The following is a 26,960-nucleotide window of genomic DNA, read 5'->3' as shown; positions in this document are numbered from 1 at the left end:
TAATCTGGGATAGTAAGTCATTAAGCTGCAAGAGAATAATTTTGCAGGAGAAATTTATTGACCAAAAAGAGATCAATTCTCAAGTATGCCCAGTGCACATTCAAGAAGTAAGAGTAGTTTCTCTCAGTCGAGTGTTGGCACGCCACACATCATGTAAGTTCTCTGAGGACATAAAGTGCGAGAGGGTAGCCCTACCATGACCGTTGCGGGATACATCTGACACATCTAGTTGTCTGTTGTATAGTATACCGTTGTCACACTCCATGTACCAGTTTCCACACTTTTTTCAAGAAAGATATTTGTTTTACATTAGGTAAGTACACATTTACTATAGTATATACTATGTTGTTCACTTTACATACAAGTATAATATATCTACCTAGCGTGTCAATTTCAGTGTGAATGGTTTTAAAAGACACAGTGTCTATAATGATGATAGCGACACCTCGCTTTTTCTTGGGAGCATGGCTGCAAAACATTATTGAAAAACGTGGGTGTTGGAATGTCTGTGGTTTTTGTCAAGAAAAGTAGATTTTTTGTTTTTTTTTGGAGACATAGTAGGTCACATTGTAAAAGTTGTGTCTACTTCCAAAGCCTACTTATTTTAGATGGGCTGTTTAGCCCCCAAACATTAAATGAGAATATTTTGAAGCTCATGATGTAGGATATAAGGAACAATGTTCACAAACTCTTTAGAGCAGGGGTCCTCAAACTTTTTAAACAGGGGGCCAGTTCACTGTCCCTCAGACCATTGGAGGGCCGGACTATAGTTTAAAAAACTATTCCAAATTGCTATTAGTAAAATACTGTGAGGAACACCCATTTGCTGGGACATTCGCCACGGGCTACTGGAGGAGTGTGGAAGCCAGCCTCCTTCCCACGGTCTACGGGCCCTGGCTTGTAGGGGAGCACGGCTCTGTGTGGGGGGTGTATGCTGGGGGACCCTTGGAGTACTGTTACTTTGAATTCAAGTCCATGTCACCCCAAGAGACACAAACTCTGGGCCTAAGCTGCCTATTACAACAAAGGACTTCACAAAATGAGAGACAAAACAGATGCTAATGACATAAGACTCAGCTATTGTCTACTGTGGGGATGTGTATTGACACTTATAATAAGGTGTGTTGAAAACGGAGACGGGCAGTCTGCGAGCCTATGTCTTCTGCTTTCATCTGTTTAGAGGTGGTGTGTGTTCACACTTCTAGGAATGCGTATTCGGCTATGTTTTGGGCTTGTTGTTTGTTGAGTCAATTACGATAATGCTAATCCTGTCTGAGCCTGCAGTGTCATTCACCTATTGTTTCTGTGCAGATGGCCAGGTATGTTAATTATGTTCTGCATACAATACATTTGCATATGATGTAATCAAGCACTGAAGACTGTATATATTGGAAGTGAGTTATTGAATAAAGAGTCTTTGTTTTACCCTTCATCGAGCTTAGGCTAATGTTTGGGAGGAATTGGGGGCCATAGTCACTGCATCACGTGGGATTCGAGAGACCTAAGACGGAAATACTTGGTTGAAGTATTGGGGGTCTGTTACACTGGTGGCAATCAGTGGTATTCTTCTCCTGAATATTAGGGATGATCGAACTTTTGAAAAGTTCGGTTCGACCAGAACACCCGAATTTCCCAAAAGTTCGGTTCGGATTTCAGAACCCCATTAAAATCAATGGGACCCGAACTTCGGTAATCAAAAAACACCATTTTTAAGCCCTAAAACCCAATAAATGTCCCTAAAAAGTGCCTAGGGTTCTGGGTCATGCCCCATTAACTATTAATCACACAAAAAAAGTTCTTAAAAATTGTCATTTTTGATAAAAAAGCCAATTATTGAAAAAAAAAAAAAAAAGAGAGATTTGGATTTAGTATCTGGGGGGTCTAAAAAGTGTACATGTGAAGTTTCAGCTCTGTAGCATGTCCAGAACCATGAAAAAAAAAAAGATAATTTTTCAGTAGAACAGGGATGTGGGACCCTCCTTTAACACCTATATGATCTTTTTTTCTGGTTTTGGACATGCTATAGAGCTGAAACTTCACAGGTACACCTTTTAGACCCCCCAGACACAAAATCACACAAATCGCTTGACATAACAAAAGCAATGTTAATCAATCAGTGCCGTCTTAATTGGCACTACTGAAGTCGCTCCGACTTCAGAAAAGGGTCCTGTACTACTTTGAGGCGACCTGTGATCAGATTGTCCCATATACTTCAATGGGAGTCGCCTCCTTATCTTAATTGACACGACTTGTTATCAGACTTTCCAGGAAGAAGAAAGAGATTAGCCAGGCATTCCCCACAGACAAAGTCACCTGTCTCTTCAAAGTAGTGCACAAGTCTCTTCCAAGTCTCTTCCAAGTCTCTTCCAAGTCTCTAAACAAGTCTCTTCAAGTCACGGGGCGACTTTCTGGTAGTGGTAGTGTGAACTGGCTCTAATTGTAGACAACTACTTAGACAACTGATAGACAACTACACAGCTTGAATCTACAATATATCTTTTCTTACCTTTTTAATTTTTGTAAAAAATGAACTGTCTACCTTACGGGATTATTAAATATACAAAAAATAAGGTGATTCTCCGATTGCCTAAAAGTACACACAAATTCAAAGAGACAAAGTGATTTTGTTATCATATATTGTATGTGTCTACATTAACCTTGTACATGGAACTAACCGATATAGCTATCTATTGGCCTGCTAGAGAAAGTAGTGTGTGTTTTCAGAAAACTGTATATTAGACTGTTATTTACCGAAAAGCAGATGTCCTGGACTAGAAGTATCAGGAGTGTAGGTTTCTCACTATCCTGAACTTTGTGAGGTGCAGCAGTCCAAGTACATGTTTTCTAACTTTACCTGTTCGGGTTGGAGAACAAATGTTTTCATAACATGTTTTATGCTTCCCCTTTCTCTTTTGTCTCCTCCTGAGCTTGACAGAGTTTATGCAACAATGAGCATGGCCTTAGTTTTGTGCACTGAGCATTGCATTTTTCTCTGTGCACTTTGTTGCACATTTTTGCATCTGTTTTGCCACTTTTGGGATGACATTAACAATCAATGGCGCTGCAAGCCCAACATGCGTTTTTGCAAATTCACAAAACACTATAGTGTGAATTTTAGCCTATGGATGACTAAAGGATGTTTAAAATATTTGTTTTCAGAATACTAGAATTCCCTTTTAAAAATTATACTTTTGAAGTTTGTATTGTATGCATTATTGTCTAAGTCTGAAATCAGATTTAAAATGTTTAATTTGGGCAACTTTTTTGCAATTGTATGCAGTTATTTTGCAGAAAATATTTTTCTGCAATACTATATTTGTTATCAGTATAAGCCTACAACTGTGATATATGCATATATCTATATATACAGTATATCACAAAAGTGAGTACACCCCTCACTTTTTTGTAAATATTTTATTATACCTTTTTATTTTACAACACTGAAGAAATTACACTTTGCTACAATGTAAAGTAGTGAGTATACAGCTTATATATCAGTGTAACTTTGCTGTCCCTCAAAATAACTCAACACACAGCTATTAATGCCTAACATGCTGGCAACAAAAGTGAGTACACCCCTAAGTGAAAATGTACAAATTGGGCCCAATTAGCCATTTTCCCTCCCCGGTGTCATGTGACTCATTAGTGTCACAAGGTCTCAGGTGTGAATGGGGAGGAGGTATTTTAGATTTGGTGATATCGCTCTCACTCTCTCATACTGGTCATTGGAAGTTCAACATGGCACCTCATGGCAAAGAACTCTCTGAGGATCTGAAAAAAATAATTGTTGCTCTACATAAAGATGGCCTAGGCTATAAGACGATTGCCAAGAACCTGAAACTGAGCTGCAGCATGGTGGCCAACACCATACAGCAGTTTACCAGGACAGGTTCCACTCAAAACAGGCTCCGCATCATATCCAGAGGTTGTCTTTGGGAAATCTGCCAAAATTGCTGCAGAGGTTAAAGGGGTGGGGGGGTCAGCCTGTCAGTGCTCAGACCATATGCCACACACTGCATCAAATTGGTCTGCATGGCTGTTGTCCCCAAAAGAAGCCTCTTCTAAAGATGATGTACAAGAAAGCCTGCAAACAGTTTGCTGAAGACAAGCAGACTATGGACATGGATTACTGCAACCATGTCCTGTGGTCTGATGAGACCAAAAAAAGCTTCTTTGGTTCAGATGGTGTCAAGCATGTGTGGTAGCAACCAGGTGAGGAGTACAAAGACAAGTGTTTCTTGCCTACAATCAAGCATGGAGTGGGAGTGTCATGGTCTGGGGCTGCATAAGTGCTGCCGGCACTAGAGAGCCACAGTTCATTGAGGGAACCATGATTGCCAACATGTACTGTGACATACTGAAGCAGAACATAATCCCCTCCTTTCTGAGGTTAACGGTGATGGACTGGCCAAGCATGTCTCCCGACCTAAACCCTATTGAGCATCTGGGGGGCATCCTCAAACGGAAGGTGGAGGAGCGCAAGGTCTCTAACATCCAGCAGCTCCGTGATGTCATCATAGCGGAGTGGAAGAGGACCCCAGTGACAACCTGTGAAGCTCTGGTGAACTCCATACTCAAGAGGGTAAAGGCAGTGCTGGAAATAAATAATGGCCACACAAAATATTGACACCTTGGGCCCAATTTGCATTTAGGGGTGTACTCATTTTTGTTGCCAGCGGTTTAGACATTATGTGTTGAGTTATTTTGAGGGGACAGGAAATTTACCCTGTTATACAAGCTGTAAACTCACTACTTTACATTGTAGCAAAATGTAATTTCTTCAGTGTTGTCACATGAAAAGATATAATAAAATATTTACAAAAATGTGAGGGGTGTACTCACTTATATAAGATAATGTATATATAAAAATATTGTCACTGAGAGAATAGAACAAGGAATAAAACATAGTAGTAGTTTCAGCTAAGACTTTATACTTGTAGGTTTCTCATTTTATGTTCAAAATTTCCACATCTAAATTGTGTTAGTTATGACCTTTTATACATGCAGATTAACTGGACATATTTAGATCCTGAATGATAATGCAGTAATATATTTTTATCTTATTTATAGAAAGGAAGTGAGCATAAAATCTGCAAACAACGAAGATATCCTAATTGGATATTGCCCACAGAATGATGCTTTAAATAACTTTCTGACAGGCCGGGAGCATCTTTATTATTATTGTAAACTTCATGGGATTTCAAAAAAGGATATACATAAGGTAAACATTCATTCTATTGCTCTAATAGATTTTCATGTATATTTTCTGTATATGTAACTTGGTATTAGAATCCCTTTAAAGGATGAGTTTACCTTTTCAAAATAAATAAATAAATGTACATCTTTTTTGTTTAGTACTGTACCCTAAGCTCAGAAATAAAACTTCTCTGGGACAAACAGCCACTGCCTGTTCCTATGCAGTTTTAAAGTGACAACTGGGACTCAAGTGGTTAAAAAAGAAGAGATTGTCCATCTACAGGTTTTTGTTGACTTTTTAGAGCACATTTGATCTTTTAGATGTTGATTCTGTGAATGAGCATCGAAAGACACAAGAAGGCATATTTATAATATAGTAAATATAGTATAATATAGTAAATGTGCCTTTCACTGAAAATTCACTGGTGGTGATTCAATCAGTGCCATTTACAGCGAGGAAAAAAGTGTTTGATAATCTGCTGGTTTTGTACAATTGCCCACTGGCATAGAAAAGATCAGTCTATAATTTTAATGGTAGGTTTATTTTAATAGTGAGAGACAGAATAACAGCAAAAAAATCTAGAAAAACTAAGTTATAAATTGATTTGCATTTTAATGAGTGAAATAAGCATGTGACCCCTTTATAAAACATGACTTAGAACTTGGTGGCAAAACCCTTGATGGCAATCACAGAGGTCAGGCAGTTCTTGTAGTTGGCCACCAGGTTTGCCCACATCTCAGGAGGGATTTTGTCCCACTCCTTTTTGCAGATCCCCTCCAATTCATTAAGGTTTTGAGGCTGACATTTGCTAACTCGAACCTTCAGCTCCCTCCACATATTTTCTATGGGATTAAGGTCTGAAGACTGGCTAGGCCACCCTAGGGCCCTAATGTGCTTTGAGCCATTTTCAATGCTCTGGCTGAGGGAAGGAGGTTCTCACCCAAGATTTGACAGAACCTGGTCCAGTGTATCGTCCCCCTTGATGGGGTGAAGTTGTCCTGTCCCCTTAGCAGAAAAACACCTCCAGAGGTTAATGTTTCCAGCTCCATGTTTTATGGTAGGAATGGTGCTCTTTGGGTCATAGGCAGCATTCCTCCTCCTCCAAAATGGCAAGTTGAGTTGATGCCAAAGAGCTTGATGGTGGTCTCATCTGCCCACAACACTTTCACCCAGTTCTCCTCTGAATCATTCAGATGTTCATTGGAAAACTTCAGACGGGTCTGTATATGTGCTTCTTCTTGAACCACTTCTTTGTTTCCTTGTCCGTGTGTTTTGAGTCATTGTCATGTTGGAATACCCATCCACAACCCATTTTCAATGCTCTTGCTGATCGAAGGAGGTTCGCATCCAAGATTTGATGGAAAATGGCCCAGTCTATCGTCCCTCTTGATGGAGTGAAGTTGTCCTGTCTCCTTAGCAGAAAAACACCACCAAAGCTTAATGTTTCCAGCTCCATGTTTGATGGTAGGGATGGTGTTCTTCGGGTCATAGGCAGCATTGAGTTGAGTTGATGCCAAAGAGCTTAATGGTGGTCTCATCTGCCCACAACACTTTCACCCAGTTCTCTTCTGAATCATTCAGATGTTCTTTAGAAAACTTCAGACGGGTCTGTATATATGCTTTCTTAAATAGGGAGACCTTGGGGGCGCTGCAGGATTTCAGTCCTTCATGGGGTAGTGTGTTACCAATTGCTTTCTTGGTTATTATGGTCCCAGCTGCCTTAAGATCATTGACAAGATTCTCCTGTGTAGTTCTGGGCTGATTCCTCACTGTTCTCAAGATCATTGAAACTCCACAAGGTGAGATCTTACATAGAGCCAAACCGAGGGAGATTGACCATTATTTTGTGTTTCTTTCATTTGCGAATTATCGTACCAACTGTTGTGACTGTCTTATCAAACTGATAAGCGATCGTCTTGTAGCCCATTCCAGCCTTGTGAAGGTCTACAATAATGTCCCTGACATCCTTAGATAACTCTTTGGTCTTGGCCATGGTGAATAGAGATGGCCTTGCGGTTCGCCCGGCGGTCGGTTCGCGGCAAATTTTGCTTGTTCGCTACCCACCAAATTTGCGAACACATGGCATCGTTCGCGGTGGCCATATTAGTTTACATTGGGGAGAACTTTGACCCATGACAAAGCCGTCAGTTGGAAAGGGACAGCCAATTGAAACATTTCATCACATGGACATGCCCCCTTCCCTATAAATAGACCTGAGCTGTCGGCCATTTCACATTCCGCTTTCTGCCAGTGTAGGGAGAGGTCTGCTAGACACAAATAGCTCTGTATAAAAGGTAAAAAGGCGCTGGTATCCCTGGATATTAATATTAAATGCAATATACTGGTAGAGTGCTAGTTCTGTTGTGCAAATGTAGCAAAAAAATTGTAATATATAATAGAACTCAGAATACTAGCTTTTTTTTGCTACATTTGGACAACAGAACTAGCACTCTACCAGTATATTACATTTAATAATAACATCCAGGGATACCAGTGCCTTTTTACCTTTTATCCAGTTTAGTTATTGTAATTTTACAATTAAAGGGGCAGCAGGTATAGTACGGTTTTACCTCCAAGAACCAGGCGCCTTCACACTAGTATATTGATTTCACAAATAGCTCTGTGAAGATCCACAAACGTCCTTTTCAGGGCTGGTATTTCGGTATAGGTCTACTAGTATCTTTTCAGTTTAGGGGCAGGTATCCAGTCGTTGCTTTAGGGGCAGTTAGAGATTGGCTGCAGTCACACAAATCGCTCTGTTGTTAATGTCCACAAAAGTCCTTTTCAGGGCTGGTATTTCGGTATAGGTCCAGTTTCTCTTCAGTATAGGGACAGGTATCCAGTCTGTGCTTTAGGGGCAGTTAGAGATCGTCATCTGCAGTGACACAAATCGCTCTGTTAACCACTTGCCGACCGGTCATGTTGACCGTACTGCGGCAAAGTGACTCGATATCGTCCAGCGATGTAGACCTACGTCGCTGGACTCCTCCCCTTGTGGGCGGCGCGAGCGCGCCACCGGAGGCTCTCTCCCGCTGTTTTCAGTCACAGCAGGAGTTGGGCCAGGGGAGGAGCGGCGGTGATCACCGCCGCTCTTCCCCGATCGTCAGGATCGAGTGTGGTGATCGCCCGCTTGTGTAAACAAAGCGGGCGGATCTCCTAAGTGACAAACAGTGACAGATTGCAGGATTCAGCATAGCTGAACCTGCAATCTGTGCCTGTGTCACACAGTCCCCTCCCCCCACACACGTTAGTAAGCACCAGGCATACATTAACCCCTCCCTCTCCAATAAAGGTAACCCCTTCCCTGCCAGTGTCATTTTTACAGTAACAGTGCATATTTATAGCACTGATTACTGTAGTAATGTCACTGGTACCCCCAAAAGTATCAAAAATGTCCGCCGCAATGTCGCAGCCCCGCAAAAAAATTGCAGATCGCCGCCATTACTAGTTAAAAAAAACAATAAAAATGACATAAATTTCCCGTAGTTAGTAGCTGCGATAACTTTTGCGCAAACCAATCAAAACATGCTTATTGCAATTTTTTTTACCAAAAATATGTAGCAGAAAACAAATTGGCCTAAAATGTTAAAAAATTTTGATTTTTACTTTTTTTGGGGGGGAATTTCATATAAAAAATTTTGAAAAATATTGTTATTTTTTCAAAATTGTCGCTCTTTTTTTGTTTATAGCGCAAAAAGTAAAAATAGCACAGGTGATCAAATACCACCAAAAGAAAGCTCTATTTGTAGGGAAAAAAGGACATAAATTAAGTTTGGGTACAGCATCGCACGACCACGCAATTGTCCGTTAAATTAACGCTGTGCCGAATCGCAAATATGGCCTGGTCAGGAATGGGGTAAAATATTCCGGTCTTAAAGCAGTTAAAAATACACTCATTGAGAATTTTTTTTGTCAAAGACATGTAGCTAAATACATTTTGGCCGAAACATATGACACAAATTGAATATGTATAACGAAAAAAAACCCGCGCTTTTGGTGTGTCTAAATAAATTATGAAATAAAGTTATAAACAATCTGTGAATAAATATATAAAATGATAAAATCAAAATATGAGTGCAAAATATATCATAAGCTGCTAGCTGCAAATAAAGTGCATGTGCCCTTAAAATGTGAAACCAGTGTTGCAGCGCTGCTTAAAAATCAATTAATAACAAAATATGTGCAAATATATCAATGCATGTGTGAACATGTGCGAACCAGGGATATGCAAATTTCTCAAATTGCTAAACCACCGATCACAAAAAATAAATTAATAAATAAATAATCATCAAACATGACCATCAAAGTGCTAGTGACTTGTGCATATTGTGCAAAAAGCAATTCATAAATGTCCAATCAAGTGCTGATAAATCCTCTGTGTTGATCACTCAGGGTGTACTCCCCCTTGTGGTAATGTACTCACCACAAAACGCTAGGTCATCAGCAGTTTAATAATCCATGGCAGCTTGCCTCGCCAGTCCTGTTGGAACAGATCCCTTCTGTGCTCCTACTAGCTGCTCTTTGTCCGGCTCCTCAGCACATCACTGCACACACAGGGAGACAAGCCTCAAGCTTCATCACCCTGTCCAGCTCAGCCCGCTCCACCTTCAATTCCTCTGCAACAGCCTAGCCTCGCTGTCAGACAGAGGTGCTATTGCGTCACTTCCGCCCTCAGTTAATAGTGATTGGCTGAGAGAGCGGAAGTGTCGGACTACTAGGGGATTTATAGGCGTGATGGTGGTGCCCGGTAACCACGCCCCAGACGATGTCACATCTGACGAAACCGGTCGGGCGGTACCAGACACCACGTTTGTCACGCCCCTCTCAACGCCGGCTCACTATACTTCCGTGGGACGCCGCAGTTTTAAAGCAGTCTGCCTGTATTTGTCTACATTGATGTAAGTGGAACCTTTAAATAAACTCTTTGATTGTTGATGTTGGATTACGCTATGGTCTCCCTTTATCTTCCTTCCTATAAGGTTGACACTTAATACCGGAGCTGTATATGAGCTTTACTGCTGCATTGTGTTGTACCTTTGGATGTCGAGATTGGTTACAAGCGCATTTGATCCATGTCCACATCCCTATGTGTGTGGAGGCAAGAGTATATTCTGAGTGGTTTTACCATAGCCATTGTGGCCTGTCCATTAAGTTGGGGGCCCACTTCCTCTGGTAAGCAGCCATTTCTCATTTACCTACCACGGGTGTCTTCCTCCTGCTCACCATATCTTGGGACTCAATCTTTGGATTACAACTTTCCATCTACTATCCATTTTTGGGATTCATGACCCCTATGGACTTTCTGTTTTTGGTTTTGTTTTCATCACTGCACTCATGACCAATGTGATATATTTATTATTTTAGTTGTTATTATCGCTACACTATTTTGATACACATTTTGTTTGGATTTCTATAGGTCCAGTATTTAGCTGCTAATATTTAGGACCATTTTATCATTTGTCTTGTTAATATTTAGTGCAGGGTTTTCCCCCTTGATTGTATATCACTTTTACTGCCCACTGGGTGAACCTTCTGACGGCCGTTAAGCATGTAACCTGTGGCACCCGTGTAGATTTAGTTGTACCGCGTATCCTGTGAACGCCTAATGTACCTCTAGCCATCAAATACTACGTTCTTTGCTGTCAGTTCAACCCATGTGAGCTAATTTTTGCAGCCTATACAGGCCGACACTTCTGTATACTTTGTGAATGCCTAATGTACCTCTAGCCATCAAATACTACGTTCTTTGCTGTCAGTTCAACCCATGTGAGCAAATTTTTGGGGCCTATACAGGGTGACACTTCTGTATCCTGTGAACACCTACTGTACCTCCAGCCATTAAATATTACGTTCTTTGCTGTCAGGTCAACCCATGTGAGCTAATTTTTGGAGCCTATACAGGTCGACACTTACTTCTGTATACTGTGTGAATGCCTAATGTACCTTCAGCCACAGAAGACTACGTACTTAGCTGTCTGGTAAACCCATGTGGGCTATTTTTTGGGGCCTATACTGGCCAACACTTCTGTATCCTGTGAATGCCTAATGTACCTTCAGCCACAGAATACTACATTCTTAGCTGTCAGGTAAACCCATGTGGGCTAATTTTTGGGACCAATACTGGCCGACACTTACTTATGTATCCTGTGAATGCCTAATGTACCTTCAGCCACAGAATACTACGCTCTTAGCTGTCAGGCAAACCCATGTGGGCTAATTTTTGGGGCCAATACTGGCCTACACTTACTTCTGTATCTAGTGAATGCCTAATTTTTCAGACTGGATTTGAAAAGCAATGGGTCTGTAAAGGTTCTGCCAAATTGTGGAATGGATGCGGACCCATTTTACAGATGTGTGAATGGACCCTATATATATTAGACATGTATTTACCGGCTGCTGTCAGTTCTGGCTGATTTATGAGAAAGAAAAAAAAATTTATAACTTTTTTGAAATGCGTTTTACTGGATATTTTTGTTGTTATTCTGTCTCTCATTGTTAAAATAAACCTACCATTAAAATTATATATTATAAAAAAAAGCCGCGCTAAATTGATTGTGAAGGTGTTGATTATGAATCAAACTAACAATAAAAAACTGCAGGTGATATAATGATGGTTACTAATCAATGAACTCAAATAGTGAATGTACAAATAATAAATGATAAATTAATATAAGATGAATGTCCCAATATATTAACGCTGAAGCGTTGAATGGATAATATAAACAAATGTCCAAACAAACAGCAAAGATCCAGTGCAGGGTGCTGAGTGCAGGAAAAGGAATCCACCACCATTAATTGTTTATTCCTCCGCTGTCAGTGTTGCATGCTAGAGATACACTAAGCGCTTACCAGATCGCATATAAATGTCAGCATCCAACAAAGAGTGAAGGCATCAATGGATTCTACAGGTGACGTAGTGCCTCTCTCAAGGTGGTCCACACAGTCTGCAGAGAGCCGCGATATCCACCAAACACCATATAAAGCCAAACCTCATCCAGAGCTCAGTATACCAGACAATTCCATCATTAGTCCAAGAATAGATGAGAACGTTCTCATACACACAATCCCCTCTGTTATAAAGCCTCCTATCCAGTGTATGGTTTTTGTAAAAAAAGATGCCTATTTCTACCTGAATTCACTGTGCCGATCGTCGGTCACATGACTCCTCGAGGCTCCCCTCCTCCCCGGCTGATGTCTTGGCTCTCTCCTCCTCTCCTCCCCTCCTCCCGGGTGACGTCAAAGGGGGAATCTCGGCCCCTCTCACTCTAGCTGTCAGATCCGGAGATCCCTCAGATCTTTCAAGTGAGCTTGTAGTGCACAGTGGATTTGCCTTTAGTAAATAAACCCCATTGTATTCATTGTACAGGTGAGCCACTCTACAGACAGGTTTCGAGCACATATCTAAATACATTCAGCTCCTAATTGTCTCCAATGCCACAAATATGCACAACAATCTTGCTGTGTAGCTATCCAAGGAGTCCCTCTGTTTTTACCACTCTCACCTGGTCTATCTACATGATGTAAAAATCTTCCTTAGATGCCTCTCATTCACCAAAAACACGATCAGCCTTCTTCCCTGCAAATGTGCTAGGTGTCCCATAGTTTTCAATAATTTCCTGATACATTTAAATGTGTATTTTCTATTTTTGTTACACTTTATAAAAAGTTAACACTGTTTTATATAAACAATGTAGAATACCTCCATTTTTGTGAATATATGTATATGCTTTTGTTCTTTATAAACAATATTATGTCCTTTCTACTATATGATAGGTTTAATAGGTATCTGTTATTTTTCTATATGTGTGGACATCAATTCTCTTTTTCTGTATACTTGTTCTGTATACTGAGTGGGTGTAGTTTTCATTATCTGTTCTTATTTTGTATTTATGGACACTGCATAGTCTTACTTCATTCCAATCTATATGCTGAGTGTAATTTACAGTCTCTTATTTTATTTCTTTGGACTCTGCACAGTACCATTTTAATTGTTAGGCAGGCTAAGTGTAAGTCTATTCTTATTTTTATGTATGAGCACTGCACAGTATTGATTTACTCTCCAGTTAAAGTGGTTATTTCTAGTAATCAATTACTAGAATTGTTATAATAATTTTTCACTGCTTATGAATCATATGCTTATATATATTTTTGAGGTGGTTCTAAACCCTGACTCCTAATCTGATAATATTTTTTTTTTTTTTTAAACAAATACATTCTTTCAATTTATTGGTAACATTACCATGTCCTATTTTTGGCTAGGTGTTTGGAATCTGTCTCTTTTTGTTCTAAATTCTGATTGTAACCAGGATTATGATATATTTTTTAAATAGTATACAGAATTGACATATATTTCCAACAGTTTGAGCTTTTTTTTTTTTTTTTTTTGGAAAGAACGATTGTTAGAAAGAGGTGTGATATCCATATTGCTATGCCATTTAGTAAATTAGTGATGAATGAGGAGACTGAAGGAGTAGAGGGATAGATTTGTATTTCTTCAGCACAACGCCAAGGGAAACTATCAACTGACCAAGGGAGGAGGTGTAGATAGAGACAAGAAGGGGTTCCTCAGAGTAGCTCTAATTAAAAGGAAGAAGAGAGGAGAAAATGGAGTTGTAGGTGACACTGAAGGAGCACTTAGATAGGTAGGAGTAGAACCAGGAAACAGCAGAGTCTTTGAGACCAAGGGAGTCAAGTTTATTGAGGAGGAGTGGGTGGCCAACTATATCAAAGGCTGCAGAAAGGTCTAATAATATGTGTATGGTGTAGTTGTCTTGGCAGTCAGTAGTTTTTGAAAGGCAGTGTCACCTGCGGCATCCAGACTGTAAGGGGTCAAAATGTTTTTTCCCATTCAAGTAGTAGCTAAGACAGTAATATATTAGACCTTTGAGATGTTTGGAGGTAAATGGGAGCAGAGATTGGTCCTAAATTGTTCAGGGATCCTACAAGGGTTTTTTTTTTTTAAGTATGGGGTCACAGGTGCATGTTTCACATGGAAATGGAAGATGCCAGAAGAGAGGGAGAAATTGAAGATGGTAATTAGGGTGCATAGAATAAAGCGGGAGGGTGACTAGAGTAGTTGGGTGAATAGGGTTCAGGGGGCATATGGTTAGGTGGGCAGCAGAGAAATATATAACAACCTCCCCTGTAAAAGCAACAAAAAAAGATGAAGTGAGGATGGTGTCTGGACAGTGAAGGCAAAGAATAGATTAGAGGGTGTTAATGCAAATTATATAATAGGTCTGTGGAAGGAGTAATTATATTACAGGAGGGCAGATTTATACAGGGCAAAGTTTTGCAGGAATTTAATTTCATGCCATACCTGCTCAAGAGCACAGTTATGTCTTTTGAATCTTCTGTTAAACACCTTTTGTGTGTAGTGAGGGGAGCAAGTGTGTTCATGGAGGAAAAAAGTGAGCTGTTGTAGAAAAAAGTAGTCAGGTCAGAGCAAAACAGGGGTGAGATTTTGTCATAAAGGTAGTCTGTAGCAGAAGAGAGAAGAGAAATACTTCAGTAGTGAAGGTTTTTATAGGTAACTGTTTTCTGGTTGCAGGGATAGAAGTTTGAAGACAGGGTGAAGATGTAATTGATAAGGTTGCGATCAAAGAGAGGGAAATGGATGTTGGATAGCTTACAATGAGCGCAGAGGCGGGAAAATGCAAGGTCAATGCTGTTGCTGTCAGAATGAGTGGGAATGTTTTCCCATTGTATTAGATTTAAGGATGAAGTTAGGTTGACAAGTTGAGACATGGCTACGTTGTTAGCATTAACAGGGATGTTAAAACCACCAAGAATGATGATGGGTATTTCAGGCGGTAGACAAAGTATGTTAAAAGTATGTTCCACTAAGAATGTGTCTAGCCTGAGGTTTTCAGGCCACTGCTCAACACTAGAGATGTCCCGAACTATTCGCCGGCGAACATCGCTTGTTCGCGTCCGCCGCTGCGGGCGAACATATGCGATGTTCGGTCCGCCCCCTATACTTCATCATTGAGGCAAACTTTGACCCTGTACCTCACAGTCAGCAGACACGTTCCAGCCAATCAGCATACCCTCCCTCCCACCACCTCCTATAAAAAAGCAAGGGCAGCATCCATCTTAGATCATTCTGAAGCAGTGTGTTAGTGAGAGCAGGGAGAGTGCTGCTGCTGCTGCTGTTAATAGGGACAGTTGTTAGATAGTGTTCTTGGTCCACTCCTGCTGTAAGGACAGCATCCTGACAGCACCACAAAAAGCCCTTTTTAGGGCTGGTATTTCAGTCAAATTTTTTTTTTATATATATATATATATATATATATATATATATATCTATTGTGCAGTTGCCTGCCCGCCGTGTGTGAGAGGCCGCAGACCCACCACAGACTGTACTGTGTGCACACCACACTCATATCGGGTGGCACAGTACCTTGCAGTTTAAAAAATATATTTTTTTTCCTCTGTCATAATTGCAGTTGCCTCCCGGCTGCCAGTGAGTGTCAGGTCCACAGAGTGTACTGTGCCCACTGCAGTGCCCACCACTGATATATACGGTGGCACAGCACCTTGCAAATTAAAAAAAAATATATTTTTTATAATTGCAGTTGCCTGGCCTGCCAGTGAGTGTCAGGTCCACAGAGTGTATTGTGCCCACTGCAGTGCCCACCACTCATATATATACGGTGGCACAGCACCTTGCAAATTAAAAAAATATATATATTTTTTATAATTGCAGTTGCCTGGCCTGCCAGTGAGTGTCAGGTCCACAGAGTGTACTATGCCCACTGCAGTGCCCACCACTCATATATACGGTGGCACGGCACCTTGCAAATTAAAAAAAATATATATTTTTTATAATTGCAGTTGCCTGGCCTGCCAGTGAGTGTCAGGCCCACAGACTGTACTGTGCCCACTGCAAATGGACTGTTTGCGGTTGTTTGCGGTGTGTTAAATGGGGAGTTTGGTCTGCAGAGTTTGGTCTGTCACTGTGAAGCGGGCGTAACCCTTACACTACCTGATCGATACAACATCATACCTGATCGTATTCACACACTGGATGTTTTAAAGCACGTTATTCCAAACAATTTAGGAATGTTAGGTGATTTATGCCCTTTTTATGGATTAAAACCCGACTCTGCGTCAACTACGTAATTTTCCATGGGAGTTTTGCCATGGATCCCCCTCCGGCTTGCCACAGTCCAGGTGTTAGTCCCCTTGAAACAACTTTTCCATCACTATTGTGGCCAGAAAGAGTCCCTGTGGGTTTTAAAATTTGCCTGCCTATTGAAGTCTATGGCGGTTCGCCCGGTTCGCCCGTTCGCGAACATTTGCGGAGGTTCGCGTTTGCCGTTCTCGAACGGCAAATTTTAGGTTCGCGACATCTCTACTCAACACTCTCTGGAGCTACATTCCTAACAATTGTATTGGCGGCTGTATGAGGCACCTATGGATCCCCGAGTGTGAAAAAGTGCCAGGAATTTCACAAATTTATGTTTACATAAGTATGGCTGCATACAGCAATTCACCTGTATTGATGGGTGTACACAGCACCGGGAGCTCCCGTTGCATAGGGCAGCAACAGTGATTTTACACTAGTTACACCTAAGAAGCCTAAGATAAATGCTTAAAAGCAGCAGCAGATTGCCATAATGGAAGTTCTAGCAAGGCATCCGTTTTCATTCATATACAGCAGGGAAATGGTTAAGATGGATATTTAATAGCAGCAGCCATTTACCTGTGAAGGAGAAGTGAAGAGATGATGAGAAGCTAAAGTGCATGATTTAACCACTTCTGGACCGGAAGATTTTCCCCCTTAAAAACACCCGTTGTTGTAAAATTATTTAACCATCCTTAAAAACAATCTGTTATATTTTATGTTTTTTTTTTTACCACATTTACATAGTCATTGGGTCCTATTGTTCAGTCTCACAATGCTATTGGATCATACATTTGTTTATAAGTAGGGATGATCGAACGGTTCGGGTCGACCATCGGTTCGGCCCGAACAATGACTGTTCGAAATTCGGCCGAATTCCGAACTTTTTGGGGAAAAAGTTCGGAATTCGGCAACCAGAACCGACCAAAATGCAATAGGACAGGAAGTGGGCTTTAAAAGCCCGTGATTGGACCAGTACCATCAGTAAAAGCCAATTGAGGGGGCAGGAGGATGCTAGGAATGTGATTGGAGTGACTAGGGGGTCCAGAGGCCAGTCAGTAGTGAATACGCCCCCCAGTATATAACATAGCCCCGCCAAATCTCTAACACTGTAATACAGGGGCTGTGGAAGAGAGTGGAAGCAGTTCTGTTACTCCTGCTGCAAAAGTGTCATTTAGCAATTATTAGTGTGAGGAAAGGGATATCTAGTGTAGTTAGGGTACTATTTTCCACTATAGTTAGTTTCAATAATCTAGTTTCTGTAGGGAAAGTGTTAAGTGTTAAGGGTGAACTGACTCTGACTGCTATGGCAGGGTGACCAAACTCTTCCATGTCATAGTGACCACCATAGAAAAAAGATTGTTTGTCTTAGAATTGCAGTAGAGCAGGGATAGGGCTCCGCTACTTTCACACCTGGCCGTTTTTGTTGCAGGCGTTTATTGGGCTTTTTTGTGGACGTCTTTGGAGGCAGGCATGACATCTGAACTTCTGTGTAGGGGTATATATAAACACACACATATATGTATATATACACATACACACATATAGGTGTGAAAGTAGCGGAACCCTATGCCTGCGCTAATGAAATTATTTGCAGGGATGTGGCTCCGCTCCTATCACACCTATATGTGTGTATGTGTATATATACATATATGTGTGTGTGTATATATACCCCTATACAGAAGTTCAGATGTTATGCCTGCCTCCAAAGACGCCCAAAAAATGCCCAAAAAAACGCCTGCAACAACACACCTGGGTGTTTTTTTTGCAGCCATTTTTTTGGGCATTTTTGGGCGTCTTTGGAGGCAGGCATAACATCTGAACTTCTGTATAGGGGTATATATACACACACACACACACACATATGTATATATACACATACACACATATAGGTGTGAAAATAGCAGAACCCTATGCCTGCGCTAATGAAATTATTTGCAGGGATGTGACTCCGCTCCTATCACACTTATATGTGTGTATGTGTATATATACATATATGTGTGTGTGTATATATACCCCTATACAGAAGTTCAGATGTTATGCCTGCCTCCAAAGACACCCAAAAAATGCCCAAAAAAATGCCTGCAACAACACACCTGGGCGTTTTTGTTGCAGGCGTTTATTGTATACTTCTGTATAGGGGTATATATACACACACACATATATGTATATACACACATATAGGTGTGATAGGAGCGGAGCCACATCCCTGCAAATAATTTCATTAGCGCAGGCATAGGGTTCCGCTACTTTCACACCTATATGTGTGTATGTGTATATATACATATATGTGTGTGTTTATATATACCCCTACACAGAAGTTCAGATGTCAAACCCAATAAACGCCTGCAACAAAAACGGCCAGGTGTGAAAGTAGCGGAGCCCTATCTCTGCTCTATTGCAATTCTAAGACAAACAATCTTTTTTTTTCTGGTTCTGGACATGCTACAGAGCTGAAACTTCACAGGTACACTTTTTAGACCCACCAGACACTAAATCCAAAGAAATCTCTCTTTTTTTTTTTTCAATAATTTTTTCAATAATTGGCTCTCTATCAAAAACAACAATTTTTAAGAACTTTTTTTGTGTGATTAATAGTCCCTGGGGCATGACCCAGAGCCCTAGGCACTTTTTAGGGGTATTTTTGGGTTTTAGGGCTTCAAAATGGTGTGTTTTTTGATTACAGAAGTTCGGGTCCCATTGATTTCAATGGGGTTCTGGAATCCGGACCCAAACTTTCGGGACGTTCGGGTGTTCTGGTCGAACCAAACTTTTCAAAAGTTCGATCATCCCTATTTATAAGTCCCGCCTTATAGCCATGAACACACACAACATCTCACGGTTTCCTTAGAACTACATCTCTTTGTTTCAAAGACTGGATTCATCAGATTCAAGTAAGTAAAATGTCTTTTATATTTTTTTTTGGTTCTTATTATAATGTCTAGAGCATGTACATATGTAGTTATTGTGTAATAAATTCATCAAATTTCATTTAGAGCTTGTTATATACTTGTTGCAATTATACAACACTGGATGAGTGTGGTAGTCAAAATAGCAGGCTTGTTGCAGTGGGCTCAAACAGGTTGTATTCCCTCGAGCCAAAAACAAAGAAACACACCATGCCCCGTGACAGGTATCGCTGGCTGAAAAAAGATTTCATCAGTCCCAACACTGATTTTTCTGGTCTGGATATCACAGGAGATAACATTTCCCTCCACACACCATGGGAATACTTCCAGAAGTTTGTGTTCAAAGACATGATTGAGGCTCTGACACAAAACACAAATGAGTACAGCTTTCAGACACATGGAACATCTGTAAACACCACTGTAAAGGAAATTGAAAAAATGTTTGGCATGTACCTGAAGATGGGCCTAGTACAAATGGCTGGAACCCGTATGTAATGGGAGACAGAGACACGGTACTCCCCTGTTGCTGATGTGATGCCACGCAACAGATTCCAATCCCTGTTGACATCATTACATTTTGTAAACAACATGACAGTATCTGAGACGGAAAAGAAAGACAAACTATGCAAACTCAGACCATGGCTTGATTCATTCAGAGAGAAATGCCTGAAGGTGGTACCAGAAGAGCACAACTCTATGGATGAGATGATGATTCCTTTCAAGGGGAGGTTCAGCAGCATCAAGCAATATATGCGAGGCAAGCCAAACCCATGGGGATTCAAAGTGTGGGTGAGAACTGGAATCTCTGGCATGATGTGTGACTTCGATGTCTACCAAGGCAGTGTCAACGGAATACGAGCCAAATCTGAACTTGGATTGTCAGGTGATGTTGTGATGAAACTTGCTTCCACACTTCCAGAAAGTCAGAACTACAAAATCTATGCAGACAACTACTTCACCTGTGTTCCATTATTAGTGAAGCTCCTTGAACGGGGAATTCATTATGTGGGAACAGCCAGGCAGGTGGGCTTACCCAACTGTAACCTTGAAGATGAGAAGAGTTTGAAGAAAAAGGGGAGAGGAAGCTATGATGTCAGAGTGGAGGGGAATCACATCTGTGCTGTCAAATGGTATGACAACAGGGCTGTCACACTTGTGTCATCGTTTGCTGGACCTGAACCTGCGCAGAAGATTCAACGCTGGGACAAAGTCAACAGAGCCTACATTGAAGTTGAGAGGCCTTACATTGTTGGTGCCTACAACAAGTACATGGGAGGTGTTGATTTGTTGGACTCATTTACAGCCAAATATAAGTTCCCCATCAAATCCCGTCGGTGGTACATGTACATCTTTTGGCACACCATCATCCTCGCTGTGGTCAATGCCTGGCTCCTCTACAAGCGGGACTGCAAAGCTCTCAAGATGTCTAACAAAGAGACAATTAACAGGAGACAGTTTCAGGCACAGCTAGCATCCTCTCTCATCCTGGTCAACACAACACATCAAACTCCAAAGAGAGGACGACCATCTCCAGGCAAAGGGAGCCCAGCAACACAGACAGTGACATCAAGTAGCCCTCTGAATACTCAGAAGAGACCGTCCAAGACATGTGCACTTCTCCCATTGGATGTATGCAAGGACCTAGTTGCAAATTTCCCACGGAAGACAGGGAGAGGACGCTGCAGACACTGCAATAAAGGATACACCAACACGCAATGCAGCAAGTGTGATGTTCGCCTTTGCTTTTCAGAGGACAAGAACTGTTTTTGGGACTTTCACAGCCAATGAATGTCAGTCATGAAAAGAAAAAAAGGAATGAAGAAGTTGCTAGAAAAGGCTAGAGATTTATATGTTTAATATTTTATTTTAAATAAATGACTTTATAAAAAATATGACTAATGTTTGATTATTATTAATGTTATATATATATATATATATATATATATATATATATATATATATATATATATATATATATATATATATATATATATTATTTATGGGGCTAAGTAAGCAATCAAACCTGCAAATGAACCCTTAGTTGTTCTGAATTGTTGTTCAGACAATCTGAGTACAAATACAGAAATTCTGCTCCCAACAAAGCCCAATGTTGCAATATTACAACATATCTCTAAAAACATACATGAACATTTTTTTTTGTAAAACTTTTTAATTTCTGCATCAAAGGCCTCCTACAACAACATCAGAAAGGTTTTTTAGGTTTTTCTATATTTGGGTCTTACAGTATTTTGCAATTCGGCGCTGCAATATTTTAATGGACAATAGCGCGGTTGTGTGACGCTGTACCCACATAAAATTGATGTCCTTTTTTTCCCATAAATAGAGCTTTCTTTTGGTGGCATTTGATCAATCACCTGTGCGATTTTTATTTTTTGCGCTACAAAAAAAAAAAGAGCGACGATTCTGAAAAGAAAAAAACAAACAATATTTTTCACATTCTGCTATATAACATTCCCAAAAAAAAGGTTTAAAAATCAAAATATTTTAAAATTTTAGGCCAATTTGTTTTCTGCTACAAATTTTTGGTAAAAAAAATTGCAATAAGCATATTTTAATTGGTTTGCGCAAAAGTTATCGCATCTACTAACTATGGGAAAGATTTATGTCATTTTTATTGCTTTTTTTTTTTTACTAGTAATGGCGGCGATCTGCGATTTTTAGCAGGACTGCGACATTGCAGTGGACAGATAGGACCACTGACTGACATTTTTGACACTTTTGGGGGACCAGTGACATTACTACAGTAATCAGTGCTAAAAATATGCACTGTTACTGTAATAATGACACTGGCAGGAAAGGGGTTAACACAGTAAGTGACCAAGGGGTTAATTGGTTACCTAGGGGCATGTTTATAACTGTGGGGGGGAGTGGCTTGTGAAATAATCAGAGACCTGTGTTCCTATATAGCAGGATCACAGACGTTCTGTGATCATTCCAGAGAGAAGAACGGTCAGCTGTGTTTACAACAGCTGCCAGTCGTCCTCTCTCAGCAGGGAGCAATCGCGGGTGTCAGGTGGCAATCGGAGCCACCTGCCCCGTGCATCGGCATCTCCACTGCCGAGTGGGGATAGGAGCGTGCTGCCGGCGGCGCGCACTCGCCCCCTAGCTGCAGATGCATGACCAACGTATACCTACGTTTGCGCAGGGGGGGCTGCCTGCAGCAGTATAACTGCGGCGGGCGGGCGGTCAGGAAGTGGTTAAAGCTGAACTCCAGTTTTTGATACACTTTACATAATTTGTTTGGGCCAAGCTAGCCCAAACAAACCATGTCCCTCACCAACATGTGAGGCCACTGGATGTGTGGTATAAATGTTATGTAGCTAAGGCTACACATAGCATACCGCTACACATTCCATACCTGGAACACAATAGAATCTATCTGATCAGAGCTCAACCATTTAGAGAAAGAAATGTATTCTAGCAATGAATACAAATCTCCCTCTGTCAAAGAGGCAGGCTGATGATGTCACAACTTCTGACTCCATTTAGAGGGAGCTTTGTATTCATTGCTAGAATACATCACTTTCTCTAAATGGCTGAGCACTAATGAGATAGACTCTATTCTGTTCCAGGCACGAGACAGGAAAGTCTTGGCTCTTACCCAGAGCACAGTGCTGTATGCTGTATGTAGCCTCAGCTACATACACATTTAGCAGCCTCACATGTTGGTGAGGGACATAGTTCATTTGGGCCAGCTTGGCCCAAATGAACCATGGAAAGTGTATCAAAAGCTTTAAGTTCAGTTCAGCTTTAATTGCAGTGTTAAAATGTCATGATACTTGTGTAGAAAAAAATATATTAATGCCTCTTTGGAGAGCATAAGGAGATCACTATGGGGTTGATTTACTAAAACTGGAGAGTGCAAAATCTGGTGCAGCTGTGCATGGTAGCCAATCTGCTTCTAACTTAAGCTTGTTCAGTTAATCCTTGACATAAAAACTGGAAGCTGGTTGGTTTCTATGCAGAGCTGCGCCAGGTTTTTTACTCTCCAATTTTAGTAACCCCTATTGTTTTGATATACTGCTATACATGCAAAAAAAATCTGGTAGTAAAGAAATTTAGTAACAACAGATTTTTGTTCATTATGTAACGTTAAAGGGTCTTCAATCTTGATAGCTTATTAAAATAGGTATGGTAAGGACAATACAACAATAAACAATAAAGGTCACCATTGGAACATAGTAAAGTTTTACATAAAATGCATTAAATAAACAACTAAATGCTTTGGAAACAAATAATAATTCACAAATGGAGCATATCACAGTAGCAGCAAGAATATCCTAAAGCACATTTGTCCAGATCACTCTGTTTGTATTCAGTCATTGCTATTAGGAACATGAAATTCTGTCAGTCTAGCTCATTATATTTGATTAAAGAGTGCGAAGAAGCCTAATCTTCAAATATAATTTGATGTATTTAATTTTCCTTAGGAAGTCTAATAGCATATTACTTTATTAGTCCAATCAATTTGTAATTGGTTACTACAAAAAAAAGTAATTATTTGTTACTTGCCTATGGCTTATAATATGTTGTTAAATCAGCTGAACATGTCAAAATTGTAGAAGTGTACTGGACACACTAGTGGGTCTGAGAAATGTTTGAATCATTTTCAGCCAAAGATATTTATTTAATTACTTCCATACAGGGCAGTGACACCCCCTTCCTGCCCAGACCAATTTTCACCTTTCAGCACTCTCACACTTTGAATAATAATTACTCAGACATGCAACACTGTACCCAATCAAATTTTTTATCCACATATTTTTTCACACAAATAGAGATTTCTTTTGGCGGTATTTAATTACCACTGAGTTTTTATTTTTTTGCGATATAAGTTAAAAAAAGTTAAAAAAAGACTGAAAATTTTGAAAAAAATAAATGTTGTTTTAGCTCCTATTTTTCATAAATGTGGGTCAAAATTTATACTGCTACACATCTTTAGTAAAAATAACCCAACTTAGTGGATATTATTTAGTTTCCGTGAAAGTTATAGAGTCTACAAGCTATGGTGCCAATCATTGAAAATTGATCACATCTAATCACACCTGATGTACCGACAGCCTATCACATTTCTTGAGGCCCTGAAATGACAGGACAGTACAAATACCCCCCAAATGACCCCCTTTTGGAAATTAGACAGTCCAAGGTATTTTGTAAGAGGCATGGTGAGTTTTTTTTTAAGTTGTAACTTTTTCCCACAATTCTTGGGATAATTAAGAAAATTAATTTGTTTTTTACACAAAATTGTCATAATAACAAGTTATTTCTCACACACAGTATATGCACAGCCTGGCCACATACAGAGGCCCAACATGTGAGGAGCACCCTCGGGTGCTCTACGAGCATAAATAACGCATATAATTTCCTAACGACTTATCACACTTTTGAAGGCCCTGGAACACCAGGACAATGGAATTACCCACAAAATGACCCAATTTTGGAAAGAAAACACCCCAATGTATATTCTATGAGGCATAATGGGTCTTTTGAACATGTCATTTTTTTCCCACAAGTTTTTGTAAAATGTGGAAATAAAATGAAAACATATTTTATAAGTTGTCAATTTATAAGATATTTCTATCACATAGCATGTACATAGCAAAAATTACACCCCAAAATACATTCTACTACTCCTCCTGAGTATGGCAATACCACATGTGTGAGACTTTTGCACAGACCGGCCAGATACAGAGGCCCAACATCCAATTAGCACCTTCAGGCTTTCTAGGAGCATAAATTTCACATCTAATTTCATTACAACCAATTACACTTTTGAAGGAAAACCAGGACAATGGAAATGCCCACTAAATGACCCCATTTTGGAAAGCAAACACCCCAACACATAATCTAGGTGGCATGGGCTGCAGATAGGTACTCAGGTACTCTGATGAGCTGCAGATAGGTACTCAGGTACTCTGATGGGCTGCAGACAGGTACTCAGGTACGCTGATCGGCTTCAGAAAGCTACAAGGGTCCCCTGATGGGCTGCAGAGAGGTACTTGGGTACTCTGATTGGCTAGAGACAGGTATTTGGGTAATCTGATGGGCTGCAGATAGGTACTCGGGTACTCTGGGCTGGAGACAGGTACTCGGGTACTCTGATGGTCTGCAGATAGGTACTCAGGTACCCTGATGGTTTGCAGATAGGTACTCAGGTACTCTGATGGGCTACAGAGAGGCACTCTGGTACTATAATGGGCTGCAGAGAGGTATTTGGGTACTCTGATGGGCTAGAGACAGATACTCGGGTACTTTGATGGGCTGGAGACAGGTACTCGAATACTCTATTGGGCTGCAGATAGGTACTCAGGTCCCCTGATGGGCTGGTGACAGGTACCCAGGTACCCTGATGGGCTGCAGATAGGTACTCAGGTACTCTGAAGGGCTGGTGACAGGTACTCGGGTACTCTGATAACAGGTACTCGGGTACTCTGATGGGATGGTGACAGGTACTTGGTTACTCTGATAACATGTACTCGGGTACTCTGATGGGCTGCAGAGAGGTACTTGGGTACTCTGATGGGCTAGAGACAGGTACTAGGGTAATCTGATGGGCTGCAGATAGGTATTTGAGCAGTCTACGCTGGTGACAGGTACTCGGGTACTCCGATGACAGGTACTCGGGTACTCCGATGACAGGTACTTGGGTACTCTGATGACAGGTACTTGGGTACTCTGATGACAGGTACTCAGGTACTCTGATGACAGGTAATCAGGTACTCTGATGACAGGTACTCGGGTACTCCGATGACAGGTGCTCGGGTACTCCAATTACAGGTACTTGGGTACTCTGATGGGCTGGTTACAGGTACTCGGGTACTCTGATGACAGGTGCTCATAGTACCCGAGTACCAGCCCATCAGAGTATCCGAGTACCTGTCACCAGCCCATCAGAGTACCTGTCATCAGAGTCCCTGATGGGTTGGTGACAGGTACTCAGGTACTCTGATGGGCTGATGACAGGTACTTTGATGGGTTGATGACAGGTACTTTGATGGGCTAGTGACAGCTCCTCTTTATTGGGGGGAGGGCAATCAGTGTGTTTTAGTGTGCACTCTGATCGGTAACTAGCTGTTATTGCAATCTCCTCCTCACACAGGATCGGTGTGTGAGGAGAAGAGCCCGGTAACAGCTAGTTAGCCGGCTGTGATTGGACACAGCCAGTCACATGGTAAAGAGCCATTTTACACTGATTGGGGATGGGCTGTGTCCCGAGGGACATGTCTCATCCACGATCGCCGTGCTGCGTGCCCCCGGAGGGACAAAGGGACATTATCATTTTATAATGCGCTGGTAGGGAAGTGGTTAAAGTATTAATCTTAATAGTGCTGTGTACACTATTAGGCATGTGTTCTGTGTCTGTTGCAACTTTACCACTTTTGTGCAGTTATCTGAAACTGGGTTTTGTTTGAACACATGTGGGCAGATTTTTTCTGCACCAAGTAAAATTGTACAGTTAAACTCCTTCCCTGTTAAAAAAAATAAACAAATACTCAAATCTGATCTTAGTCAACTAAAATTCATGACAGTGAACAGTGCTGGAAAATGGTGTGGTTTGACACACCTTTGAAATAGGGTTTAAGCTGTTATTAAAGTCCAAAAAAATCATATTAGGCAGAGATTTTCGGGACGAGTGACTTTGGGGCATATTTTTAAAGCCTTGAATGTGACATTTAGCAAGCATTCACTGCAGGTGGAGCAATCT

The 26,960-nt window shown here is 40.8% G+C and overlaps 1 protein-coding gene across 1 annotated transcript in view; it reads left to right on the top strand.

The window, feature by feature from the left end:
- Positions 1–26,960, top strand: part of LOC309556013 (ATP-binding cassette sub-family A member 13-like) — a gene marked incomplete at its 5' end in the record, with an annotated part of 219,981 nt that overhangs the window by 58,647 nt on the left and 134,374 nt on the right. The window contains one exon of the mRNA XM_082258276.1: positions 5,071–5,221. Coding sequence (XP_082114402.1) covers positions 5,071–5,221 — 151 coding nt within the window. The remainder of the gene's footprint in view (positions 1–5,070; positions 5,222–26,960) is intronic.

The sequence above is a fragment of the Pelophylax lessonae genome, assembly GCF_965119305.1.
Source record: "Pelophylax lessonae genome assembly, chromosome: 5".
In the NCBI taxonomy this organism is placed as follows: Eukaryota; Metazoa; Chordata; class Amphibia; order Anura; family Ranidae; genus Pelophylax; species Pelophylax lessonae.
This window is presented reverse-complemented; position numbering and strand designations above follow the sequence as displayed.